The sequence below is a fragment of the Choloepus didactylus genome, chromosome 19 (genome assembly GCF_015220235.1).
Source record: "Choloepus didactylus isolate mChoDid1 chromosome 19, mChoDid1.pri, whole genome shotgun sequence".
Classification (NCBI taxonomy): Eukaryota; Metazoa; Chordata; class Mammalia; order Pilosa; family Megalonychidae; genus Choloepus; species Choloepus didactylus.
In genome coordinates, this window is record NC_051325.1 from 40,701,957 (window position 1) to 40,725,186 (window position 23,230).

The following is a 23,230-nucleotide window of genomic DNA, read 5'->3' on the forward strand; positions in this document are numbered from 1 at the left end:
ACCCGCCCCACCCCCCACCCCTACATCCCTCGAGGACTCTGGGCTGAGTTCCAAGGGAGGATCCAGCCTCCAGCCCATCCCTCCTCGGCTGCCTGAGGCAGAGCTACGAGGCCAGGCGCAGAGGCTAGGGAGGCCAATGGACCTGAACTCGGCCACATGCACATTGAGCATGACCATGGACAGGTACTTTGAACCTCAGTTTCCTCATCCAGAAAATGTGAATAATAATAGTTAACATTTTTGAGTATTTATGGTAGCATTTTACGTACATTATCTCATTTAGTCCTCATACAACCCTGTGAGGCTGTTATACCAATTTTACAGATGAGGAAACTGATGTTCAAGGTCACAAAATTGGGGCATACTGGAGTCAAGATTTGAACAGCCCTGGCCTACTCCAGAGCCTTCACTACACTCTATTAGCATAATCAACAAACCTCTGGGAAATTGTGCAGGGAAAACTCAGAACCCAGCAGCAAGTGTGTGAACAAGTCTCAATACACAGTCACTACTGGTATTAAGGTTCATATTACCACATCATTTGGGGGCATCCCTGGCAGAAGTCCTGCTGGTTTACGAGGGATCCCCATTTTACAGATGAGGACACTAAGGCACAGAAAGGGGATGTAACTTGCCCAAGGACACACAGGAAGTGAGCAGCAGGGTGTGCCTGGGTCCCACTCGGGATCCTTGGGCTCCTAATACCCTAACCAAGGGCACCTGTGAGGGTTAGGGAGTCCCCCAGGCTTACCTTGACGTCCTGCTCCAGGCCGCGGATGAGCTCGCCGTCCACTTGGCCAGTCTGGGCAGCACGAAGGCTGCGGCGCTCGGCCTTGCGCAGCCGGTACTGCAGGATACGGCAGGTCTTGCTGGCCTGGTCCAGCTGCTGCCGCAGCTCCTGCAGCTGATACACGTCCTCCTCCATGTAGACATCCCGCATCTCCAGCATCTCCGCCCGCAGCTCCTCAATCTCGTCCTGTGGAGGGGAGGGGGCAGTCAGGTCGCTGGGACCAATGGCAGCCAGCAGGGCACCTGAATGCTTGCAGCCCCCAGCCCTGTCTCAGGGCCCTCGGGGGGCCTGGGTGTGGAAGGCTGAATAACAACCCCCCAAAGATGACCACGTCCCAATCCCTGAAACCTGTGAACTTGGTACCTTGCATGGGAAAAGGGCCTTTGCAGGTATGAAGTTAAGGACCGTGGGGTGGGGAGATGATCCTGGAATATCTGGGTGGGCCCAGTGTCATCACAAGGGTCCTTACAAAGGGAGGCAAGAGGGTCAGCAAGGGAGAAGGTGATGTGATGACAGAAGCAGAGCTTGGAGGGGTGTACTTTGAAGAGGGAGGAAGGAGCCACAAGCCAAGGAATGCAAGCAGCCCCTAGAAGCTAGCAAAGGCAAGGAAACAGATTCTCCCCTGGAGCTGTCATAAGGAATAAAACCCTGAAGACATCTTGATTTTAGGACTTTTGCTCTCCATAACTGTAAGATATAAAATTGTGTGTTTTAAGCCACTAAACGTTTTTGTTAATTTGTTATAGCGGCAATAAGAAACTAATACACTGGGGAAGCAGAAGACATTCACTCAACAAGTATTTATGAGCACCAACTATGTACCTGGCTTTGTGCTAAGCATTTAGGGGGAGGGGAGAAGTGACCAAGAGTGACTCCTCTGTAGGGAACCCCAAGTTTCACTGGGGAAGAAATACAGTAAACCAACAAATAAAAAAAAATTCAGATACTATTAAGTGCTATGAAAACAAAATAAAACAAAACAAACCTCGTACTACGACAGAGTGACAGGGGCAGGTGAGTGTTAGGGGGCGTGGTCAGGGAGGCCATCTCTAAAGAAGGGACATTTGAGCTGAGACCAGAAGGGTCAGCCATGCAGGGAGAGAGTATTCCAGGCAGAGGGAACAGCACTTGCAAAGGCCTAGAGGCAAGAAAGGGCTCAATGTGTTAAGAAAGCGTGGGAAAGCCAGGGTAGCTACAGAAGTAAGTAAAGGCTGGGGAATTTGACAGGGCTCAGTCATGCAGGACCTTGGAGGGCTGATCTCCGAGTCTGGGTTTGGGTTTCAAGCACAGGGTGACCTCATATCCTCAGGGCAGAGCCTGCCCAGTTGTCTGAAGCACCCAGAAGTCTCTCACTTCCCTTTGTAGTCATGAGCATGTCTGCAATTCTTTATTCACAGTTTGTCTCCCATCAAGACTGTGAGCATCTGGAGGGCAGCCCTCTGCCTGCCTCTTTCCTCTGCGGCCCCACACCCAGCACAGGGCCTGCATTACCTGAATGAATGGATGAATGCGTGTCTAGTTAGGGTGAAAACAACAAAAAAGATGTAACGATGTGAAACAATCGCTAGATACAGAGGTATGAAAGCACGAGGGGGGAGACACAATAGAAGATGTATATAATTAGTATACCAATTTTATGGATGAGAAAACTGAGTCATAAATGGGAAAAGTAATACCAGTTTAGCATGACTGAATGGATTAAATAAGCTTGTGCATTTAAAACAGGAACTGAGTCAAGGCGTCCCTGGGGAGCCAGAGAAAGCAACCAAGGACAGTGCAGATGGGAGCACGGAGGTGGGTCCTAGGAGCAAAAAGATGGCTCTGCAGGCCTCGGAGAGGGGATCACAGGCTGACCAGCTGCACTCGCCAACCCTCAGAGCTGCCCTTTCCCCAGTGAAGATGGGAATAAAGGACTGGGAAGGGGAAGTGTCTTGTTCTTCACTCTGAGTGTTTCCACCAAGGGGAGGGAATGTCCACTGCGCTACCCTTTAGAGGGGAAGCCTTCCGGAGCATTTCTGGCTTCTCTCCCGGGACTCCTCATCCATCCTCCTGGAGGAGGAGGGGAAAGAGGAGGGACTTTCCGACCCCTGAGTCTGTGGAAGGAACCAAATGCAGCCGGATCTGGGGCTCTCTTCACACCTGCCTGCCCACAGGACACGGGCAGGCAACACTGTCCCAAATGGCCAGCTTGGCGGTGGGTTTAATCTGGTGGAGCGGTACCCTTCAGCCCAGCTCTCAGAAGTCCGAAGGCTGATGGGGATTTGTACATTCATCTGCCTGATGCCTGGGGCCGATCAAGTGGTTCTGGACTCAGCAGGGGAAGACCAAGGTGATGGACATTTGCTCCAACGACCCCAACAGCTACCGCCCGGTTCCCTGAAGGGTTCAATCCCCACTTGCCGCCACGGCCTCCATCCTGAGGGTGGACCCAGCGGCACCCCCAGAGCGTCAGCTGCAGGGGACAGCCACCCCGCCGGCCCCCACCCCCACCCAGACTCACTGCCCCCCCACCATGCCAAGGGACAGAACTAGAAGTGGGAAAAGGAGGAAGTGGAGGTGGAACAGCGAGAGAAATGAGGAAGGGGCGGGTCCAGGCATCACTCAGGCAGGCAGATTAAGGAAGCACGAAGGAAACACGACCCAGGAAGTGCAGGCCCGCCGGCTAAATCCAAGTCCAGCCAGCCTCCAGATGGGCCTGTGCTCAAGAGCTGCCACCTCACTCGTTCCCTCTGCGGTTACAGGGACAGCAGCTGGGGAGGAGGAGGGGCCAAGGGGCAGTGCAGGGGCCGCAGGGACTCAGGACACGGGGACGCATCAACAGATGGATGACCTTCAGATCACGGGCGCTGACGTCCCTCCGCTCGGAACACTGGGGTCATTTTTGAGGGCCACTTACTTGTTTAACTTTTAAATAACTGATTTTTCTAATTATAAAAGGAAAGCATGATCATAGAGACAGTTTTGAAAATACAGAAAACAAAAATCGTACACAATTCCTCCACCTGGTCCTGAATCACTGTTAATAAATGTTAGTCCAATAGTTCTCAAGATGTGGTCCCTGGACCAGCACCATCAGCTGGGTAGAGGAGGCTCTGCTTCAGTGCACTTTCCTTCCAGTCTTTTTTCCCCAAAAGGGCAGCACCAAGTACAGCAGCTCAGGGCCGAGGGAGAGCAGTGTCTCAATACGCATCGACTGAGTAAGTGAATGAATAAATGATCCCTCTACAGGAGCAGCTGTCCCCTCAGGGCCTGCCCTTCACCATTGCCAGTTTTTGAAAATGTAAGACATTGCGTTCATGCCAGCTCCGTCTCTCCGTGGTGGCCAGGGTTGGGGGGGCAGGCCCCGGGGGCTTGTCCCAGCTGCAGGCAGAATGCGGGTCACCCCTCCTGGCACAGCCCCACGTGAGCAAGCGACTCGACAAAGGCCAGCCTGTGGCCCACGGGCCGGTTCTGCAGGGACGTGGGCAGCAGAAGCCGGGGGAGGCAGGACTTAGGCAGCTGGGGGCAGCGAAAGAGGCTGCTGGGACATGGGGAGGGGGCCCAGGGGGATGGGACCCTGCTTTGGTCAAGAGGTCCTTAGTCCTCACTAGGCCTTACTCTCCTGGGGCTGCTGAGTTCTCCAGTGACCATCTGCCCTGCTGGGAAGCTGGGGAGAGGGGCAAGATCTGCTGGGCTTCGTGACCCTTCAGGGTCTCTCTCACCTCCCAGAACCCCAACTGTGCAGAAGCAGAGCAGGAGGGAGGGTCCAAACTCCCACTAGGTGTGGTAGGCCTCGTGGATACAGAACAAGGTTGTCAGAGTTCCCCACCAAAATCTGTAGGACATCCCAAACCTCATCCTGTACCCAGAGACCCACCTCAGAGCCAAAGGGGAGCCGGGCCTAACCCAGCCGTCTGAAAAGCCCCCAGGCCAGGTCTGGCCTGCCACCACCTCTGGCCACCTCTTTCAAGCTGTCCTCTCTTCCCCCTGAAGGCTTTCTTGAAGCTTAACCTGATTATTTAACTTGGATTGAAAATCTGGACTGGAGAGGGGAGAATGGGGGGCAGGAACGGGGCACCCCCACCGCTGCCATGATGCTCAGCTTTTTCCTTTATAAAATAGGTTTTGCTCTGATTCCACGGGTAACACCTGTTTATCAGAGAGATTGTGAAAAAAGCAGATGGCTTTCTAGCTCCTCGGCTGGTCCCCACAGGCTTCAGCATCAGGCCCAAGGCCCTCACCCCGAAACCCGAGCCAGGCCCTGGTCCCTCCCCCGCTACTCCCACCTGGCCCCTGCCCTCCACCCTCCACCCTCCAGAGGTGCCATGATTTAAAAACTAGCCACCACCCATTGGGGTGCTCACTAATCACCAGGCCACCTCCCAAGCACTGTACACACTTCACTGATTGGCAGTTGGATCCTCTTACCAACCCTGTGGTAAGTACTGAAAATGGTCCTATTTTGCAAGTGAGGTCCCTTGTGTTAACAACTTTAGGTGGCACCTGTCTGTTTTTAAGTCTTTCTTCCCCAAAGGCTGGGGAGAGGGCAGGAGCTGGACAGATCCAGGTCTGGTCCCCAGCACAGCCCAGGGCAGGACATGGTGCAGAGCTGGCTCAGCCCGAGCAGCAGCCCCACAGCAACCACAAGGAGGCAGGGAGGTCCGGGCAGCTCAAGGCCAGTCTCTGACCCCTGAGCCACCCCAGGAGAAGGGGCAGGGCTGTCACCCAGGGACCCTCCTGCTCAGGTCCTCACTCCCGGCCCACAAAGCACATCTCTGTCCACTGCTCCGCAATCTATGAGGTCAGCCTGCAGGAAGTGGCCTCTCAGAGCAGACCCACTCCCCACGATGGACTGGTTCCCAGGAATCCCAGAGGAAGTGGCCGGGGAGAGTCTCTTGGGCCAGGCTGGGCCAGAGGGCCAAACATGAGCTCATGCTGCTCCAATAATAGCAAGAACTTGCTTGCAGCACAGGGCTTCCTAGTGAAAATGACATTCCATCCGTATCATCGCACGGAGCTCCAGAGAACCCCACGGACAGGCAGGATGGAATCCATCCCTCTTCCATAGGTGAGGAACTGCAGGAGCACAGGGAAGGCAGGTTGGGCCCAAGGTCACCCAAAGTCACCCAGACAGACAGCAAGAGACCAACCTCCAAGCAGGACTCGGATCTCTGACTTCAGGATCTTTCCACTGTCCCAGAATTCAGGGAGTCCATGAACTTCGATGGAAAAATTTTTAAATCACATCTTTATTTTCACTAACCTCTAACTAAAATTTAGTATTTTCTTCTCTTTTGGACCTGTGCGACAAACCACGGCTGTATTAGCAGTACTGTGACTCTGCCACCAAAAGAAGTCACATATATTTTCACATCATATAATGGTTGTTGCAGAAATGTCAAAATATTGTTTACACTCATCAGTACTTTGAAATTACCATAGTTAATAGGCATATCACCAAATCTTGCAAGTTAATAAGCATATATATTACTGCATCATAATTTTTAACATATTTTGATAACTATTTCAATATGTTTGGTTTCTTTTGCATTTTGTTTTAAACATTTAAAAACATTATTCTGAGAAGGAGCCCAAGGCCTCAGTAGAGAGCCTAAAGGGGTCCACAGCACAAAATAAGACGGAGCCTCTGTTCTCCCCGGAGCTGAACTGCCTCAATCTGTGGGGTCTGGGTTGCTACCCCAGACCATTGTGCTCCACCAACAGGCATAAAGTCAGAGCTCCAGATTCAAACCACATTTTAAGTGCTTTAAGAAAGAATGTCTGCTCTCTTTAGGTTTTAATACATTGGAATAGCTAGAAGTAAATACCTGAAACTACCAAACTCCAACCCAGTAGCCTTGACTCTTGAAGACGATTGTAAAACAATGTAGCTTACAAGGAGTGACAGTGTGATTGTGAAAATCTTGTGGATCACACTCCCTTTATCCAGTGTATGGATGAATGAGTAGAAAAATGGGGACAAAACCTAAATAAAAAATAGGGTGGGATGGGGGGGTGATTTGGGTGTTCTTTTTTATTTTTATTTTTTAATCTTATTCTGATTCTTTCTGGTGTAAGGAAAATGTTCAAAAACAGTTTGGGGTGATGAATGCACAGCTATAAGATGGTACTGTGAACAGTCGATTGTACACCATGGATGATTGTATGGTATGTGAATATATCTCAATAAAACTGAACTTAAAAAAGAAAAGAAAGTGTCTGCTGTGGGAAACCTACACAAATGTAAGATGATTAATCTTTGTACAATGGGGACAGAAGGGAGAAGTTTAGATTTGGGGCCCCCAAGAACACTTGCATGGACCCCAGATGCCTGGGTGGGTATGATGGGGTGGTCTATAGGAGGAGATGGCAAGAAGACCCATTCCTGACCTGTGGAGATGCAGATGACAGTGAATGAGCACAAGGCCCCTCTGCAGGAAGACTGCAAGTAGCAACAGCTAAGCAATGACAGCTCCCAGCAGGGCCTGAGGCTGGAGGGGACAGGAGGGAACCAAAGAGATAATGGGCTCCTTATCAGCCACCAAGGCAAAGGCTATTCCAGAGCAGAGGTCCCTAGCCACCTCCCACCCAGGAGTGAGCCCCCATAGGGCGGGTGGACCTCGGGGTGTTCCTGGTCACCCAAGGCCCCCGGGAAACTCTGACATGGCCCTGCAGTCCACATTCCAGGAAGCCTGGATATGCTGAAGCTGGATCAGGAGTGGGAAGCTGGCATCTCCACCCACCCAGCTCCCCACAGGATTCCACACTGCCTGAGCCTGCTTCTACCCGCTACCTCTCTCCCACCTCCGCCCCTCTCCACATCTAAAGCCCGCCCTTGAGGCTCACCCCAAATGCCACCTCCACCAAGAAGCCTCCCTGGCTGCCACAGGGCATAGCCCTTTTGTTTGAACAATTGGTGAGTACCTCTCGTGGGCCAGATCCATCATCAAATTATTGGATTTAATCCTCATGGTGACCACTCTGCTCCCCACTAATTTGTTCTCCATTCAGAGCATGGAGTGATTTTTTTTTTTAAACCACATTACTCTCCTGTTTAAAAGCCCACAACGATCAAAACCTGGACGCAACCCAAACATCCTTCAGCCGGTGAATAGATTAACCTGTGGTACATCCATATAACGGAATACTATTCAGCAATTAAAAGGAACTACTGACACCCACAACCTCATGGATGAATCTCAAATACCCTCCGCTAAGTGAAGAAAGCCAGTCTCCATAGGCTATGTACGGTATGATTCTATACCAGCAAAGGCCAAACCACAGGAAAAGAAAACAGATGGGTGGTTGTCAAGGCCTGGGGGTGGAGGGAGAGACTGACTACAACGGGACTAAGGGGAAACTTTTGGGGGCAAGGGACTGTTACATATCGTGTTTGTGTTGGTGGTTACAAACTTTGTCAAAACTCATTTGACCTCAATACACTTGATCTAAACAAACAAAAAAACAAATATAACCTCCAATAACTTTTCATAGCACTCACAATAAAGTCCCCATTCCTTCACAAGCTGAATCTGGCCCCTGCCCACCTCCCCATCTCCCACTTTCTCCATCCCTCCCCTCTTTGGCTACACTCCAGCCACTCAAGTCGAAGACACCGTGCCTGGCCCACTTCTATGCCTTCACACTTGCCATTCCCTCTGCCTGGATCTCTGCACTGCTGGCTCCTCCTCCTGCTTGAAGGCTCCACTCACAAGCCATCTCCTCCGAGAAGCCTTCCAGATCGCCCTAGGCCCGTTACTGTCCATCTCAACCCTTATTTAAACTTTCACTGTACATCTCACAGGCTTATTCGTGATGCTAATCATTTTACTTCTTTATCTGTTTACTTGTGTAATGTAGGTCTCTGACCCAGAATGTAAGAAGCTTCAGGAGGGCAGAGCCTAGCACAAGGCCTGGTGCACAAAGAAACAGCTCAATAAATAACTGCTGAATGAATGAACGGGTCCTAAGGGGAGAATTACCATCACTGTTCCACCCCACTGTGGAAAGCCACTTCTGGTCAGTGCTGCCCATGTCTGAATCCAATTCTCTTATTCTGTGAAGCTAATGCCCACCGAGGCCGCAGACCCCTGCCTTTCCAATCCCAGCCCACCAACTCCCAGACTGTAGCCCTGCCAGATCCCAAATGTTACCAAAATCCATCACCTCCTCCCCAGCTTTCAGGGGCCTGCCCAGCCGATGGGCATAGAGACCCACGAAGAATGCAGAGTGGAGAAAAGCGACCCAGAACCTTCACCCTGCAGGACAGCCACCACTCTCGGAGGAGCAGGAGCCTACTCCCAGGCCACCGTGGCCACCACGAACCAAGGCCCAGGCTGCCTGCCCATCTGCCACCCTGGCCTTGGCCACTTACCCCAGCCCCGGAAGGGCTAACCCACAGGGTAGGCTGGCAGTGACCAGAGGGGTGGCAAGCCAGCCCCACCTGAGAGGCCAGGGCAGCCATCTGCTGTCCCTTCTGCCATCCCCCATGGCTCTGTCAAGGCTCCAGATGAGATCATTGCCCCTGGACTCCAAGGAGGGCAGGCAGCTCCCAGAGCCCCACTTCCATCCCAGCTCAGCTGCAAAGACTGGCTCAGCAGCAGGGTCAGGGAACCCAAAGACTCCGCCCTTCACAGACAGGGACACTGAGACCAGAGAGGGCCCGGGGACCAGCCCGGAGTCCCCCGGAGGGTGCAGAGTTAAGCGGGGAGGGACTCTGAGCCCCTGACTCCCAGACCAAAGCTCAACCCAGCTTAGCCTCTTTTTTCGGAAGCTGGGCTCTAGCTTTGGGGTAGGCAGGGTCAAAGGCCCTGGAGAGGGACAGCCAGGATGTCCAGCCAGGCATCAGCCACGGCATAGCAACGGCCCTACCCCGGCTGGCACGGAAGCTGCCCAGTCCCAGCTACCCACAGGGCCCTGCACTGCTGGTCAGGAAGAACGAGGGAAGTCAAGGGCCCCGGACTTGCTTCTCCAGCACCAATAAACAAGAAAACACCAGACAGTGTGTGTTACCTCATCACATCCCCAAGGAATCTCCAACCGACGGGTGAGGAGCCCGAGGTCAGAGAGGTCAAGTATGTGGCCAAAGTCACATGATAAGTAGCACAGCCAGGCTCAGAGCCCAGTTTGAGCTCTTGTAACCAGGCCAGACGGACTCTGCGAAGGGACAATGATGATAAAGTTGAAACGTCATTAATATTCACAGGGGCTCTCCGAGGGCCAGGCAGCAGCTGAGTGACTATCTTCCAGAGGCAGGTGTTGTTCTCAGCCCCATTTTATAGATGAGGAAACTGGGGGTCAGGAGGATGAAGGCCCCACAGCCAGCCAGTGGGTGAACCTCCCAGCTCGTCTGGCAGAGCTCTGCTTGAGACCACAGCTGCTCCTTCTGGTAAGGAGCTGAGTGTGTGTGTGTGCATGTGAGAAAACCCCTGGAGACTGCTGCCCACCAAGGCCAGGCCGGCCTGTCACTCCCCAACTCAAGGCCTCCCTGACCAAGCAGGGAGAAATCCACAGAGACTGCTGCCCTGGGGGGTGGGGGTGGGGGGCTCACAGCAGCAGCAGGGGGTCCTGACAGTGTCTGTCCCGTCCTCACTGTGTGAACAGGAAGGAAGGCAGCTTGAGGATCTGGATATGTTTAAACACATCCCTCAAATGGTCGCTGGGCTGCAGCCAAACCTCTAAACAGGGAGAGAGCAGGATTCTGAGATTTTTACCAAGGGGGAAAGTGAGGCTCAGAGAGGTCACGAGAATGGCTCAGGTCACACAGCCTGAGGCTCCCTGAGCATTTCACACCTCTGGTTCTCTGCTCGTGCCATCCCCCTTGCCAGGCATCCTGGACCAAACACAAGACCCCAGGCCTTCTTCTGCCTTTTGCCACATTCCACCTGTGTGACCTTCAGCAAGCCCCTTCCCCTCTCTGAGCCTCAGTGCACACCTGTGTAAAGGGAGCGGGATTAGGGTGAGGGCTGTCAGGGCTGTTATAGATTTGGCCGTTCTCAGGCCACTGTGTGCTGAGTGCCTGCTCCGTGCCGCCCTTGTTCCAGGCACTGGGGACACTGCAGCTAAGGAGGGGACAAGGTCCCTGCCCCCATGCAGAACACATGAGAGGGCTGGGGAGCCAGACCAGAAATCTATAAGTACCCAATTAATAATCTAATGACCCAAAGGAGCCCACAGCGAGCTCCTAGGTGTCTAACTCAGGAGTCCGGCCTGGAGCAGCCCCGGCAGGAGCTACTGGAGCTAAATGTGGGGACATGGAGTAGGGACCCCGAGAAGTGGGAGGGAACCATAAGGGCCCATGGTGGGAGGTGGCATGTGAGAATGGAGAGGGCTGAGTGTGCTGAGCCTGCCGGGAACTCAGGTGGGGCAGGGGTGTGAGGCCATGGGCGGTGGGACCACACAGGTGGGCAGGGCCCAGGAGGAGGGCAGGGTGGGACGGCAGAGGCTGGGGTGGTGGACCAGGGCCCAGAAGATCCAAAGGGGGCCCAAGGCAAAACCAGCCCAGTTCGGGAACCCCAAACTTTTCTTTTCCACTGTAACTAGAGTTACTCTTTGTGGCTCAGGCCGTGGGGGATTATTTACCTTGGTTTTGGAAAGAGGTACCCCAAAGCTGGCCCTCCAGCAAAGGCGTATCACAGGCTCACTGAGTATTGGGCACTGGCCTCAGCCCTTCTAGTTAGACTGGCAGGCAGGGCGGGGAAGGGGGCAGAGAGAGATGTATTTAGAGATATCCAAAATGCAGTTCAGTTCCACACACCTCCCAGGCCCCTGCCCCATGCCAAGACCCACACCCACAGAGACCCACTCACAGCCAGGCACAGCCCGGGCCGTCAAGGAACCAGGCTCATGGGCAGTCAGGCCTGAGCCTGACGATGAGTGACGAGGGCTGACATCTGCTGAGCCCTCACTCTGGGCCAGGCCCAGCCACTTCTCTTCTCCTGCACACTTTGTCTCATTTAATCCCCACCAGGCAAGCGCTATCCATACCCCCATTTTACAGATGCGGAAACTGAGGCTCATAAAGGGGACGTTCATAAAGGAAAAAGCAGAGCTAGGCTTCAAGTCCAGGCTGGTGGATTCCAGACCACCTCGGACCCCAGGGGAGGGAAGGGCTGGCCTGCCGCAGCAACCTCCCCGGACTCCCCATCGTGCCTCAGGGGGGCCAGCATTATCTGCTGAGAAGGCAGTCCCGGGACTGGCCTGTGGATCAGCCTGGCCCAGAACATTCTGGAGTCTCCAGTCCTTTCCAAACCTCAGCTCCAAGTTCCTTCCAGCACTAAAGGGCAGTGACCGCGGACGAGGCCAGGCATGGGGGATGACCTGGGTGCCTGGTAGTAGTCGGGCCCCTGCCTTGAACTGAGGTGAGCTCCTTCCCTGGGGGGGCTCCCTCTGCCCCAGAGGCTCCAGAACGTGGGCTCCCTCCCCACCCTTCCTCAGCTGCGGATGGTGCTGGGTGGGTCCCACAACCGAACTCTAATCCTCCCAATGCCCAGCAAGAAAGAGATTAACACTCCCATTTCCCTGAGGCTTGAGAAGGGGATTTGCCCAGGGTTATGCACAGGGAAGAGGTGACCAAGTGAGGTCTGGACCCAGACATGACCCCAAAGGTAGAGTTTGCCCATGACACGGCACAGCCTTCCTTCCCTCCCTCCCTGGGCCCCGGAGGCAGGCCGGGCCTTACGCCCAGCGCTGCAGACTCATGGACACAGGGGACCCGTCCTAACAGGGTGCTCAGGGTGCCTGGCCCAGCATTCAGTGCCCTTCCCAAGCAGGTCAAACCCCCCTCTCTCCAACTGCCCCACCCCCATTCCCTCCAGCTCTTCCATTTCAAGCCTGAAGCCCACCTTCAGGCCCTAATCACTGCCTTTTATCCAATCACAGAACAAATATCTATTGAGCACCTACTATATGCCAGACACTGTTCTGGGAGCTGGGCACAGAGACAGATGCTCAAGACAAATGCCTCAGCTCTAGTGCCCCCTCCTCCAGAAAGCCTCACAAGCCTTCCTCTGGTTGCCCACGCCACCTCTGGCCCCTTCTGGCCTTGCCTCCTTTATCATTTCCCAGACAGAACCTGGCAGCCTTCAGAGAGGAGAGTGGCATGGCCCTCCCCAGCAAAGGGAAAGGAGGGGCAGATGAGGGCAAACAGGAAATTCCTCCAGGATTAGAAGGGAGTTGCCCTTGGGCACTGCTTCTCCCACGGGCAGGCCTGACACCCACCCCAGTCCCACTAGGCTTGGACCCAAGTGCTGGACAGCAGGGGTCTGGCGGCCTGCTGTGCAGCTTCTCCTGACTCAGTGGCCGGCCAGCCCCCCATCCACCCACCATTCAGCCCCAGCCCAGCCCCTGAGATCCCAGATCCAGGATGCTACAAAATCAAGCCTCCAGCCACACTCGTCACTGTTACCAGCAGCCCTGTGGAATCGGGCAGGGAGAGAAGCAGAAAACAGAAGGGTTTGCACACATTAGCTACAGGGATACACAGACCAGGATTTCCTGTGCTTCTGTGTGGAGGTGAAATGTCATAGTGTATGTGAGTGTGTGTGAGTGTATGTGTGTTTGTGCATGTCTGTGCATGTCCGTGTACCCTGGTTTCTGGGTCTCTGGCTCCTGGTGGCAAATGCTACATGCCTGACATTTGTGTGCCCTGTGTTTATGTCTCTACTTAGGCATGTGTGATTGTGTGTCTTATGTCTGTGTGTGGCAGTCTCTCAGATGTCTGTGTGTGTCTGTGAGCCTCAAAGAGGTGTACAAGACTCTCTGCTTTTCTCTTGGTGGAAGAGGCACTGGGGGTGCAGGGTAATGAGCTTATATCCATGCCAGCCTGGCAAGGGTGGATCTGAGGATTTCTGTGGGATGCCAGCGTGGGTGTGTAATAAGTCTGCGTGTGCCTGTGTGTGCCTGCATATGTATGTGTACTTCCGACCTGTCTGGGGGTGGCTCTAGGCTGTGTGTCCGTCTTTGGAACAGTCTGAGTGTATCTGGGGGTGTAATGTGTATGTGCTAGTGTGTCTCCTAGGTGGCGTGTGAGTCTCTGTTGTGACTATTTGGTAATGTGTGGGTGTAATGAGATAGTGGGATGCGTATGTGTATGGGACAGTGCACTTCTTTGAGTGTGTGCCTGAAGTATGCCTTGGGTAAGTATACAACATAAGCCTGTTGCTGGATGAGCATGAGCTGTGAATATGTATGTGGTTTTATGTGTGCAAGAGAGAGCATGTCCAGGGATACAGGCCGAGCCCCTCTGCAAGGAATGCTGGGAGCCCCAGGAGCTCTGTGGCCCCCACCCCAGGCCTCGGCAGCAGCCGCCTCACATTTTCCATCTCATTTTCCATCTTGTTGGAGCTGCTCCCTGCCCCCATGACAGACAGACTGCTGAGGTCTCTTAAAGGCCCAGGTCTCCAAGCAGCCTCTTGTAAGCCACCTCTCAGGGAGAGCTGGGACTCAGGACAGAGGCCAGCCAAGAGCTTTGCTGACCATGATGACGTCCCCACCACCACCCGGGGCCCAGTGACATCAGGCAGACTGGAGCCCTCCCCCACAGCTCCTGCGAGCCGAGAAGAGCTGTGTCTAACTTGCTGGCCACTGCGTCTAGACATCTAGCACAGGGTCTGTACCCAGGAAGCACTCAGAAAATGTGTTGAATGAATGAATGAATGAATGAATGAATGCCTCTGAAGAGCAGGGAAGGGAAAGACGACGACTAGCACTAACTTTTACTGTGCACTTGACCTGCATCATCATGCTTAACAGGGCCTCCACAAGCCTGGGGGAAGGCACACTAACCCCCTCATTTTACATAAGAGGAAACAGAAGCTCAGAAAGGTGTGCATCTCACCCAGCATCACACAGCTCATAACTGGCACAGCCAGGCTAGACCCCTGATCTGTGAAGCTTGGAGGCACAGCTGCCTCCTCCACGGGAGAGTAGGGGAGAGGAACTGGGGAAGTGGGGCTCCTTAGGGTTGTCTAAGAGGTTTGTGAGTAGAGGAGTTTCTATGCACTGTGCACTCACATTCCCTAGCTGCCCATTTCCTCATCTGTCAAACAGGTCTGATATCAGAACCCTGTACACAGGATGGCTGTGAGGAGAGAAGAGCTGACTTGACCCAGGGCTCGGCACGCTGGAAGGACTCAATAACTGATCGTATTCGTGAGGCAAGAGCCATAAAGTCCAGGGACCAGTGCCTGGGGGTCCCCAGGCCAGCTCTAACACCCTAACACTGTAGGGTCCAACTCCACCACTGTCCAACCTTCAAGGCTTGACCCAAGTTCCCACCACTTTCCCCCAGGATCTCAGAGCCCTGTGGTCCCCAACCGCCCTCTGTCCACTGCACTGGTACAAGGTACATATCACCCTGCACCCATCCTCCAGCCCCCACCTGCAGGCTCCAGGCCCCCTGCAGATCTTTTTCACCACCTGCCCCCAAAGAGGCCGAGCCCAGAGCCTGCACACACCAGATTTGCTCTCTCCACCCATGTTCCAGAACAAACCCCCCGTTAGTAACAAAAGCTCACTGCTGGGGTCACACCGTAGAAAGAACAGAGGTCCAGGAGTTAGACCCACCAGGCTGGAATCCTGGCTGGGGGATCTGGTGCCTCCATGTGACCAGTCGTGTACTGGGGACCAGGGCATGGATCAGGCACTTCTCTGAGGCCCTTCTGGAGCTGGCATCTAGCTTGGCCACACCTGCAGCACTCACATCCAGCTCCTCCAAGGAGGTGAGGAGCCCACAAGCATGGACCATAATCATACCTTCCTGTCCTCCCTGGAGCAGCGACCAATTTATAACATTCTGAAGCCAAGGGGCTCTACCCTCCTGGCTTCTCCCATCTCCCCAAGAATGCAGACATACCTGCTCATTGGCGAAGAATAATAACAATTCCCCAAAAGATGTGGGATTTCACTGCTTGCAGAATGTTTTCCTACCTATTTGTACCTCCCTGATTCCTCAATGAGCCAGCCTGGGGAGGTTCTATCACCCTCATTATACAGAGAAGAAACACACAGCGCAGAGAGGCCAAGTGACTCGCCCAAAGCCACACAGTAAGTGGCAAAGTCAGGCTTCAAAGCCAGGTCTTTGGGCTCCAACTCTCAGATTCTTCCATCTGTACCAAGTGGGCTCCAGCAGGCCTTCCCACGTGCTATGCAGGTGATGGTTAATGGTGACAGGGAGGACAACTTCAGACCATCGGGGCTGCAAAAGTCAAACGAAGTTGATTGGTCTGCTCTGTAACTAAAGCTATATCTTAGAATCCCATAACTTCAGAAGTGAATAACCTTCAATCTTCCTCAGCTGAAAGGAATCCTGGCAGGGTCACAAGTCTGACTCTAGCCACCACGGGAATCTCCCCGAACCCTCCTCAAATAATCACAACCACCAATATTTCATACAGTTGGCAAGCTGCTTTCCATAAACCCTATGTCTTCATCCAAATGTGCAAGGTCATCCAGCCTCTCTTGAATAACTCAAGTGACAGGGAGCTTACTACCTTTTCTGTAGCACCTCCTCCTACCTTCACATTGTGAGAGAGTTGCCCCCATTTACTCTTTCCACCTGGACCCCAGGTGGCCCTCACGCTTCAGGGGCTGCAGGAGATCTGCCAACATCACCCGCCAAGGCATCCCAGCTGACAGTAACAAGTGTCCCCTACCAGTTGTAAGGCGAGCTGAGCAGGGCCACCCATGGGACTTGGCAGGACTCCCTCAACCCAAGAGGCATGAGGCCTGCAGGGGACTCACTGGGGATTTGGAGTCCTCCTGAGGACTCAGTTTCAGCATCTTGGAAGCCAAGTGGCCCAGAGGGGCAGGAACTACACCGAGAGTTTAATGCCCTCTTAATCCCTCTTATTCCTCTTACTCCTGGAGACCCAACTCTGGCACCTGGAGCAAGGCCCTTCTCCCTTCAGGCCACGGTTCACCCATCTGTAGACTGAACAAAACACCTCCTATCATAGCCTGTGCATTTTTTGTCACATCCACCATCTCTCTCAACTCTCACCCTGCCTCTGCGAGGTTGGCAGCAGAGGTAAACAAGCCTCCTGAGAAATTAAGGGACCAGACCAAGTGTACACAGTGCGAATCAGCACCTCTGGCCCTGCCTACCTCCTCACCCCATTTCCTTCCCTTCTTCCCCTGGCTGTCAGAGCCCCACTGCTGGCCCTGGTGCTGTTCTTCAGACTCAACAAGCTCTTTCCAACTTCTCTTGGCCTGGAATGTTCTGACTCCTGCTCCATGCTTGGTTGGCTCCATCATTCTTCAGCCCCCTGCCTCCCTGAGCACCCCAAATTGTGATTTAGTGTATGACTATGGATTAATCCCCCAATAAGATCCATGAAAAGAGATACTGCACCCTTGTTTACAGCTGAATCCCAGATCTGTGCTAGTGCCTGGTACACAGCAGGACATAAATAAATACTTGGTGTACGAATGAGTGAGGGGCCAGGAGAAAGAGCCCGAAAGCCTTAGCTGGGGAAAAGGAGGATTTACCTGCCCAGAGTAGCCCCAGGACAGGTGCACAGGGGAACGTGTCACACACCTTTGAGAGTAACAGTATTCCCAGCTGCCTTCTCTGAGGCTCACACCTGCCAGCTCCTCCAGGGGTACTCTGCACACATTATCTCATTATCCTATTTTTGTCCAGAGACGTTAAGTTAACTTATCCAAGATCACACAGCCAGGATGCTGCAGACATGAGACCCAATGGCGACCTAAGACTTGCGCATGCACCCTAGACCAACGGGATGTCCCCAGACAAGCCCTGGCCCCTTGGGCTTGGGCTTGGGCCCCCCCCAAGCCTTCTGGGACTGTTTTCCCATCTGAACAGTGCTGGGTGGCTCAGAAAGGCTCCAGGGTTTTGTCTGATGACTTCCTGTGGGGGTGGCTTCCTGAGAGAGACCCTGAAGCAAGGCTCTAGGACCTGTGCTCCCTTGCCTGGGTAAGCCGTGGAAGCCAGGGGCAAGGGGGCAGGAGCTCAGGGATGGAGTTCAAAGCAGGCCAGGCAGGGGGTGCTGGAAGAAGCTCAGAGCACTGGGAGGACACAGCTAAAAGCCCCCCTTTGTGGCTTCTCTCCCGCCGCCCACTCAGCTCCACCTGCCCTCACCTCACCACTGGCTTTCGCAGCCTATAGGAGCTGGTTGAAACCCCAATTATCCACAGTGAATGGGGCCTCTGGGAAAGATGGGGAAACTGAGGCCTGACCTGGGGAAAGACTAGAGGGTGGAAAGGTGGATTATCCTGACTCAGACACACCCTGTCCTACTATTCTACAAGTAAATACTGAACGCATGCTGGAAGCAGACCCTGAGAAAAAACGGGGAAGGAGAGACATAGTTGAGCAAGACCACTCTACTGAGGGAGAAACCCATTTGACCAGAAGAGCCACAACACAAAACATACCAAAGTGCCACCGGGCAGACATCAATCAGATAGTGCTCTTAACTCCGTGGCTCTCAGCCAGGGGTACTCTGGGTGCTCTGCCAGGACATCAGGTGACAAGAGTGGGCAACATTTCAGCCTCTTCCAAAACTGCACCCAGCCGGTGGCAGCAGAGCCCATGAAGCTTCCAGCCTCCCAGGCTGAGGGTTGACACCAGAGAGCTGGGCTGTCCCACAGTGCCAGGCAGTGGGCACACAGAGCCCAGTCTGCACTCATTAGTTGCTCACGTCCACAAAATGGGTGCAGACAGAGCCTGTTGTCCTGGGGAAGCCCACAAGTCCCCACAGTCCCAGAGGGGATGCGCCTTTCAATCAGGAGGCTGCCCTTCTCTCAACCAGGGAGCCCAAGGGCACAGGCACTGACCAAGAGGGGCCAGTGGGACCACTTGTGCACATGGCCCGTCCCAGAGGGGCAGAGGACAACAGGCGTGAATCCCCTTCCGCACACCCTTCCCCTTCCGCATGCCCTCACACCGCCGGAGGCCATCCTGGGATTAGGAAGCTGCCTCTGAACCAGTTCTCCCACGACATCATCCTCCCAAGCTGTGGGACCGTTAGGCAGGGCGGAAGTCGGACTCTGGCCAAGGGGATGTACCCAGATGTCATGCTTTCAAGCCGGACCCGCCCTGAAAGGCAGGCGGGGACAGGCATGCGCCAGGGAAAGCCCTGGCTAAAGACTCAGGATGGTGTTCTGGCCTCTGCTTGGCAGGGAAGGCCCGGCTGCTCCCTGGGCCACACAGTCGGGTTTCCCTGGCACCAGTTCACACCAACGCCTGCCCCCAAAAGGAGACCCTGGGGGGTGGGGGACTCTGAGTAGCTGAATGCAGAGATCTAGCTCCTCACTGACCACAGCCCAATCCTCCCAAGCAATGCATCTAAGCTTCCTCCAAATCAGCTTTCTCAAGCCCCCCTTCCTCCAAATGCCAGAAGCATTCAGGGCCCTTTGGCCAGTGTCTCATCCACTTTCTTCCACCTGAGAGGGCTTCCCAGATAATGCATGTGCGTGAAGGAGGCAGAGAGCCCCAGATGGACGTCAGGGGGCTCCCCAGAGGGTTGGGGTCCCTTTCTCCGGCCCGTTCGGTGGGAAAGTGGGCTAGCTGGTGCCTCAGGCCCACCGGGCTGTGACAGTCGGCGCCCCCCGCGGCCTCCCCCCATCAGCTCCCCACCTTGAGATAGTCGTTCTCGGAGCGCAGCTCCTCCAACTCGCGCACGAAGCCGCCGGGCCCGCAGTCCAGCATCTCCTCGGTAAGGTCGGAGAAAGCAAGCGAGGCGCTGAGCGGCAGGCGGCTGCTGCCCACCGACGACGCGGCCACCGACGGCTCTTCCGGGGAGGCAGGCGGTCGCGGAGGCTGCTGAGCGGAAGGTGCGGGCTGGGGCGGCTGCCCCGCTCGGGCCCCGGCCGGGCCTCCGGCCGCAGACTCGGCGTCGCTGCTCAGCGCCAGCTCCAGGCCCAGCAGGCGCGCCTCCTCCGACGCGCAGTCCGACACCTCCGAGCTGCTGTCGGTGAGGCTGGGTGGCGGGGGCGGGGGCCGCGGTCCGGCCCCAGGCCGCGGGCGGCCCTTGGCGCGGACCCCTGTGCGGACCCCAGCCACCCGTGCCCCCGGGCTCCGCGCCCCGGGCGCCGCCGCGCGCCCCTTCTTGTCGGGCCGCGCCGAGGACGCAGCGCTACAGGCGGCGGCAGCGCCCGGACCTGGGCCGCGGCGGCCCTTGGCCAGAGACCAGCCGGCCACGTCCTTGGGCCTGGCCGGCGACGGCGCGCGGTGGCTCTTCTTCCTCTCAGACGCGGGCGCGGGTGGGGGGCCGCAGCCCCGGGTCGGGGGCTCCGCCGCCGGCGCCTCCATCGCGGCCTCCCTCCGCCTCAGCGAGCAGCGCGCATGGCCCGGGCCCGCCCAGCCTCCGCGCCCCTGGGGAGGGTCCCGGAGCCGCTCGGGCCGCTTCGGGCGCTCGGGCTGAGGCTCTGCTCGGCTCGCCTCAGCCCCGGGGCTGCGCTCCGACCCCGCACCCCGCCGCACGGTCTCTCGGCTGCTCTGCGCGTGGAGAGAACGACCAGATCGCCTCCAAGCGCCTCGGCTCCGGCTCCGGCTCCGGCTCCGCCCGGCGCCTGCCCCCTCGGCCTCGCCGCGCCTCCAAAGCGCACCCGGGCCCCGGCTGCCTGAGCGCTGAGCACACTCTCGGGCTCCGAGTCCGGCTGCGGCCCGGGCCCCGGCTCCGCCCGGCGCGGCCCGCCCCCCGCGCAGCCCCGCCAGCTCCCCGCCCCGCCGCCTCGGCTCGGGGGCGCGCGGCTCCGCGAACAAAAGGCGGACACGGCGGGAGCGGCGGGGAGGGACGCAGGCAGGGAGCGAGGGAGAGATCTGCGAGGCAACAGCGACCCCCTCCAGGGTCAGGCGGGCCCGGGCAGCCGCGGCGCCGGCGCCCTCCTCCTCCGCTCGCCCACCGCCCCCTCCGCAGCTGGACTGGGGATCGCCGCGGGCGGAGGCACCCTTGGGCCCAGGGTCCCGGCAGGAGCCGCGTGAGCAGCGGGAGGAGGGATTCGCAAGCAGAGGCCGGGCGGGACCCCAGAAGGCCGGAGGTTCCATCCTTGCACACACCTGGACCCTCGCCCCTCCTCGGAGCGTGCTCTGATGCACGAACCCCGCCCCCTTTAATCTTGCAAAGCAAGGCCGATTATCCCATTGTACAGATGCAAAAACTGAAGCCCAGGGTGGAGGAGCGATTAGCCCAAGGTCAGTGTCAGGGCCAGGATGGAAACCAAGCCTCAAAACCTCCTGGGTGTGCGCAGGCTCCTTCTGCCTCGGCTTCCCTTCCTAGGGTGTAGGGGATTGTGGAGACCTGGTGCATGCCCTCCTCTGCACACCTTGACCTCAGGCATGCTCTTCCTCACCCCCTCCCCCAGCCCCAGTTTCTGGAGACACGTCACGAAGTGTCAGAACAGCGGGTGCTTTGGAATAGGCTCTGGTCCCGGCGGGGGTTGGCGGGGGGTGGAGACGGTTCCCGGACCGCCACGTGCCCTTAAAGCGCAGCTCCAGAGGAGTGTTGTTTCTTTCTTTCCAGAGTTGTCCCTGGGACCTCCTGACCGTGTTGTTGATTTTCCCCATGTGCCTGTGGCACCTTCCCCACCCCGCATGCCCGGTGCCTGGCGACTGCTCCGTGAACCAAATTCAGTCCAGCTCTTCCCTCTGGCTGCCCAGAGAGAGGGCGCCCCCTCAGGGTGGCACCTCCTCGCCCCCAGGAGGGCAGGAATGTGTCCATCTCTTTACGACCTGTTCTTCCTCTACCCATTCCTCCTCATTTCCCTCCTCTCCCTTTCCCTCCTGCTTTTTCTTCTCCTTTTCCTCCTCCCACCCTTGTTTTCCTCCTGCCCATTTTTTCCTTCCTCCTTTTTTCCTCCACCTCCCCACCTGCCCTTGGCACACAGCTGAGAGCAAGCCCACTTCTCTGTCTCTGTCCCCCTCACCTACACACACAGTGAGTACATTCCTGGGGTGTTCTCTCTCACGTGAGGCTGGCATCCCGACCTAGGTGTGTGGGCACCTCCCCCTCCAGCCTCAGATTCTCCACGTGCCCCCCATGCAGGCAGCAGGGCCATTCAGCTGGTTCCTGGCAAACAACTTCAGGGGCATTCCCGCTCTCTCATGGCAAGGCACCAGCTCCCCTGCCCCACAACTGTCTACTGCTCCACCCCAGCCCTGTTTGCACAGGTAGAAGACAGTGGGCCATGACAGTGGGCTTGCTGCTTCCCCACCTCATGGAGCACACAGTAGGAAGGGAAGATGGACCACAAAAGATTCATCACAAACAGCAGGGCATGCGCGGCACAGGGCAAGGATGCTGGGCCAGTGACATGGGCTCGCTCGGCTTTCACTGTGTGACTCAGGGCAGCTCCTACCCATCTCTGGGCCTCAGTGTCCCTGCCCAGTCTGTTCTGGTCTGATGTAACAGATGACAGGTGCCTTCCCGCTCTGATGTCCCCGGCTCTGGCAGGCTGGTTCTGGTTTGGCACAGAGTGATGCTATGTAACTCTTAGAAATTGTTCAGTTGCTGTGCTTCAGTTTCTCCCCCTCTGCAGAATGTGGGCTTGGAGGGGTTGGAGGGTGTGAATCCAGCCAGCTCTGCCACTCTTAACACACCTGTGGCCACACCAGTGGCCCAGAGATTAGAGGACCTGGATCCCTCTGCTAGCCAGCGATCCTCTCTGGGCACCAACATTCATGGCTGAACCGAGGACTGAGGGTCCTTCCTGCTCTGAGATTCCTTGAATTTGGGGAGCCATGAATCCACATTGCAGCCCGAGGGAAGTCTGGGGAGCAGCAAGGCCCTGGTGAGGAGAGACCCAGGCTTTGGGTGGGGCCAACATGGGGGCCCTGCACTCAGGGGAAGTGCAGACGGGGACACTGCCAAGGATGCAGTCCTTGCTGGGAGTCCCGAACTGGCCTCACGCAGGCAGGCAGCCTGTCCTCAGCTGCCTGGAGGCCCCAGGTTACCCAGCCTGTGAGGGTCCATTATATGCCAGGATCTGTGCTCAACTCTTCAGAAAGGTTAAGGGTCTTGTCGTGGCCGATTGTTTTTTCCAAAGATAGCCACACCGATCTTATCTTGCCCCGATCACTCTTCTTACAGCATGGTATCAGCACTCCTCCCATTGAGTGGTGGTCTCTGTGTCCCCTCCCCTTGAGCCTGGGCAGCCCTGTGTGACTGCCTCAGCCAATGGAGTATGGCAGAAATGACACTCGGTGACTTCCAAGGTCAGGTCATACAAAGCAATGCAGCTTCTGTCCAGCTCTCCTTCCCTCTCTTGGGCCACTCGCCCTAGGAGTCTGGCCACCATCTCTGGAGGAAGCCCAGGCCTCATGGAGAGGCCACGTGAGGGTGTCTCCAGCCAACAGCCCTGGCCGAGCCCCACGTGGACCAGCAGGCGTGTGAGAGAGAGCCTGCAGATGATTCAGCCCCCGCCTTGGAGCCGCCATCTCTGACCTCAAGTGGGGCAGAAATGAGCTGTGCCATCAATCCTACCCAAATGGCAGTTTGG

At 56.1% G+C, this 23,230-nt stretch overlaps 1 protein-coding gene across 1 annotated transcript in view; it reads right to left on the bottom strand.

The window, feature by feature from the left end:
* Nucleotides 1-20,401, bottom strand: part of SOGA1 (suppressor of glucose, autophagy associated 1) — a 75,642-nt gene extending 55,241 nt beyond the window's left edge. Inside the window, exons 1-2 of the mRNA XM_037811548.1 lie at nucleotides 19,371-20,401; nucleotides 752-976 (exon numbers count right to left, since the gene is read on the bottom strand). Of these exons, the coding sequence (XP_037667476.1) occupies nucleotides 752-976; nucleotides 19,371-20,045 (900 nt within the window). The 5' untranslated portion in view covers nucleotides 20,046-20,401. The remainder of the gene's footprint in view (nucleotides 1-751; nucleotides 977-19,370) is intronic.
* Nucleotides 20,402-23,230: the final 2,829 nt, after the last annotated feature.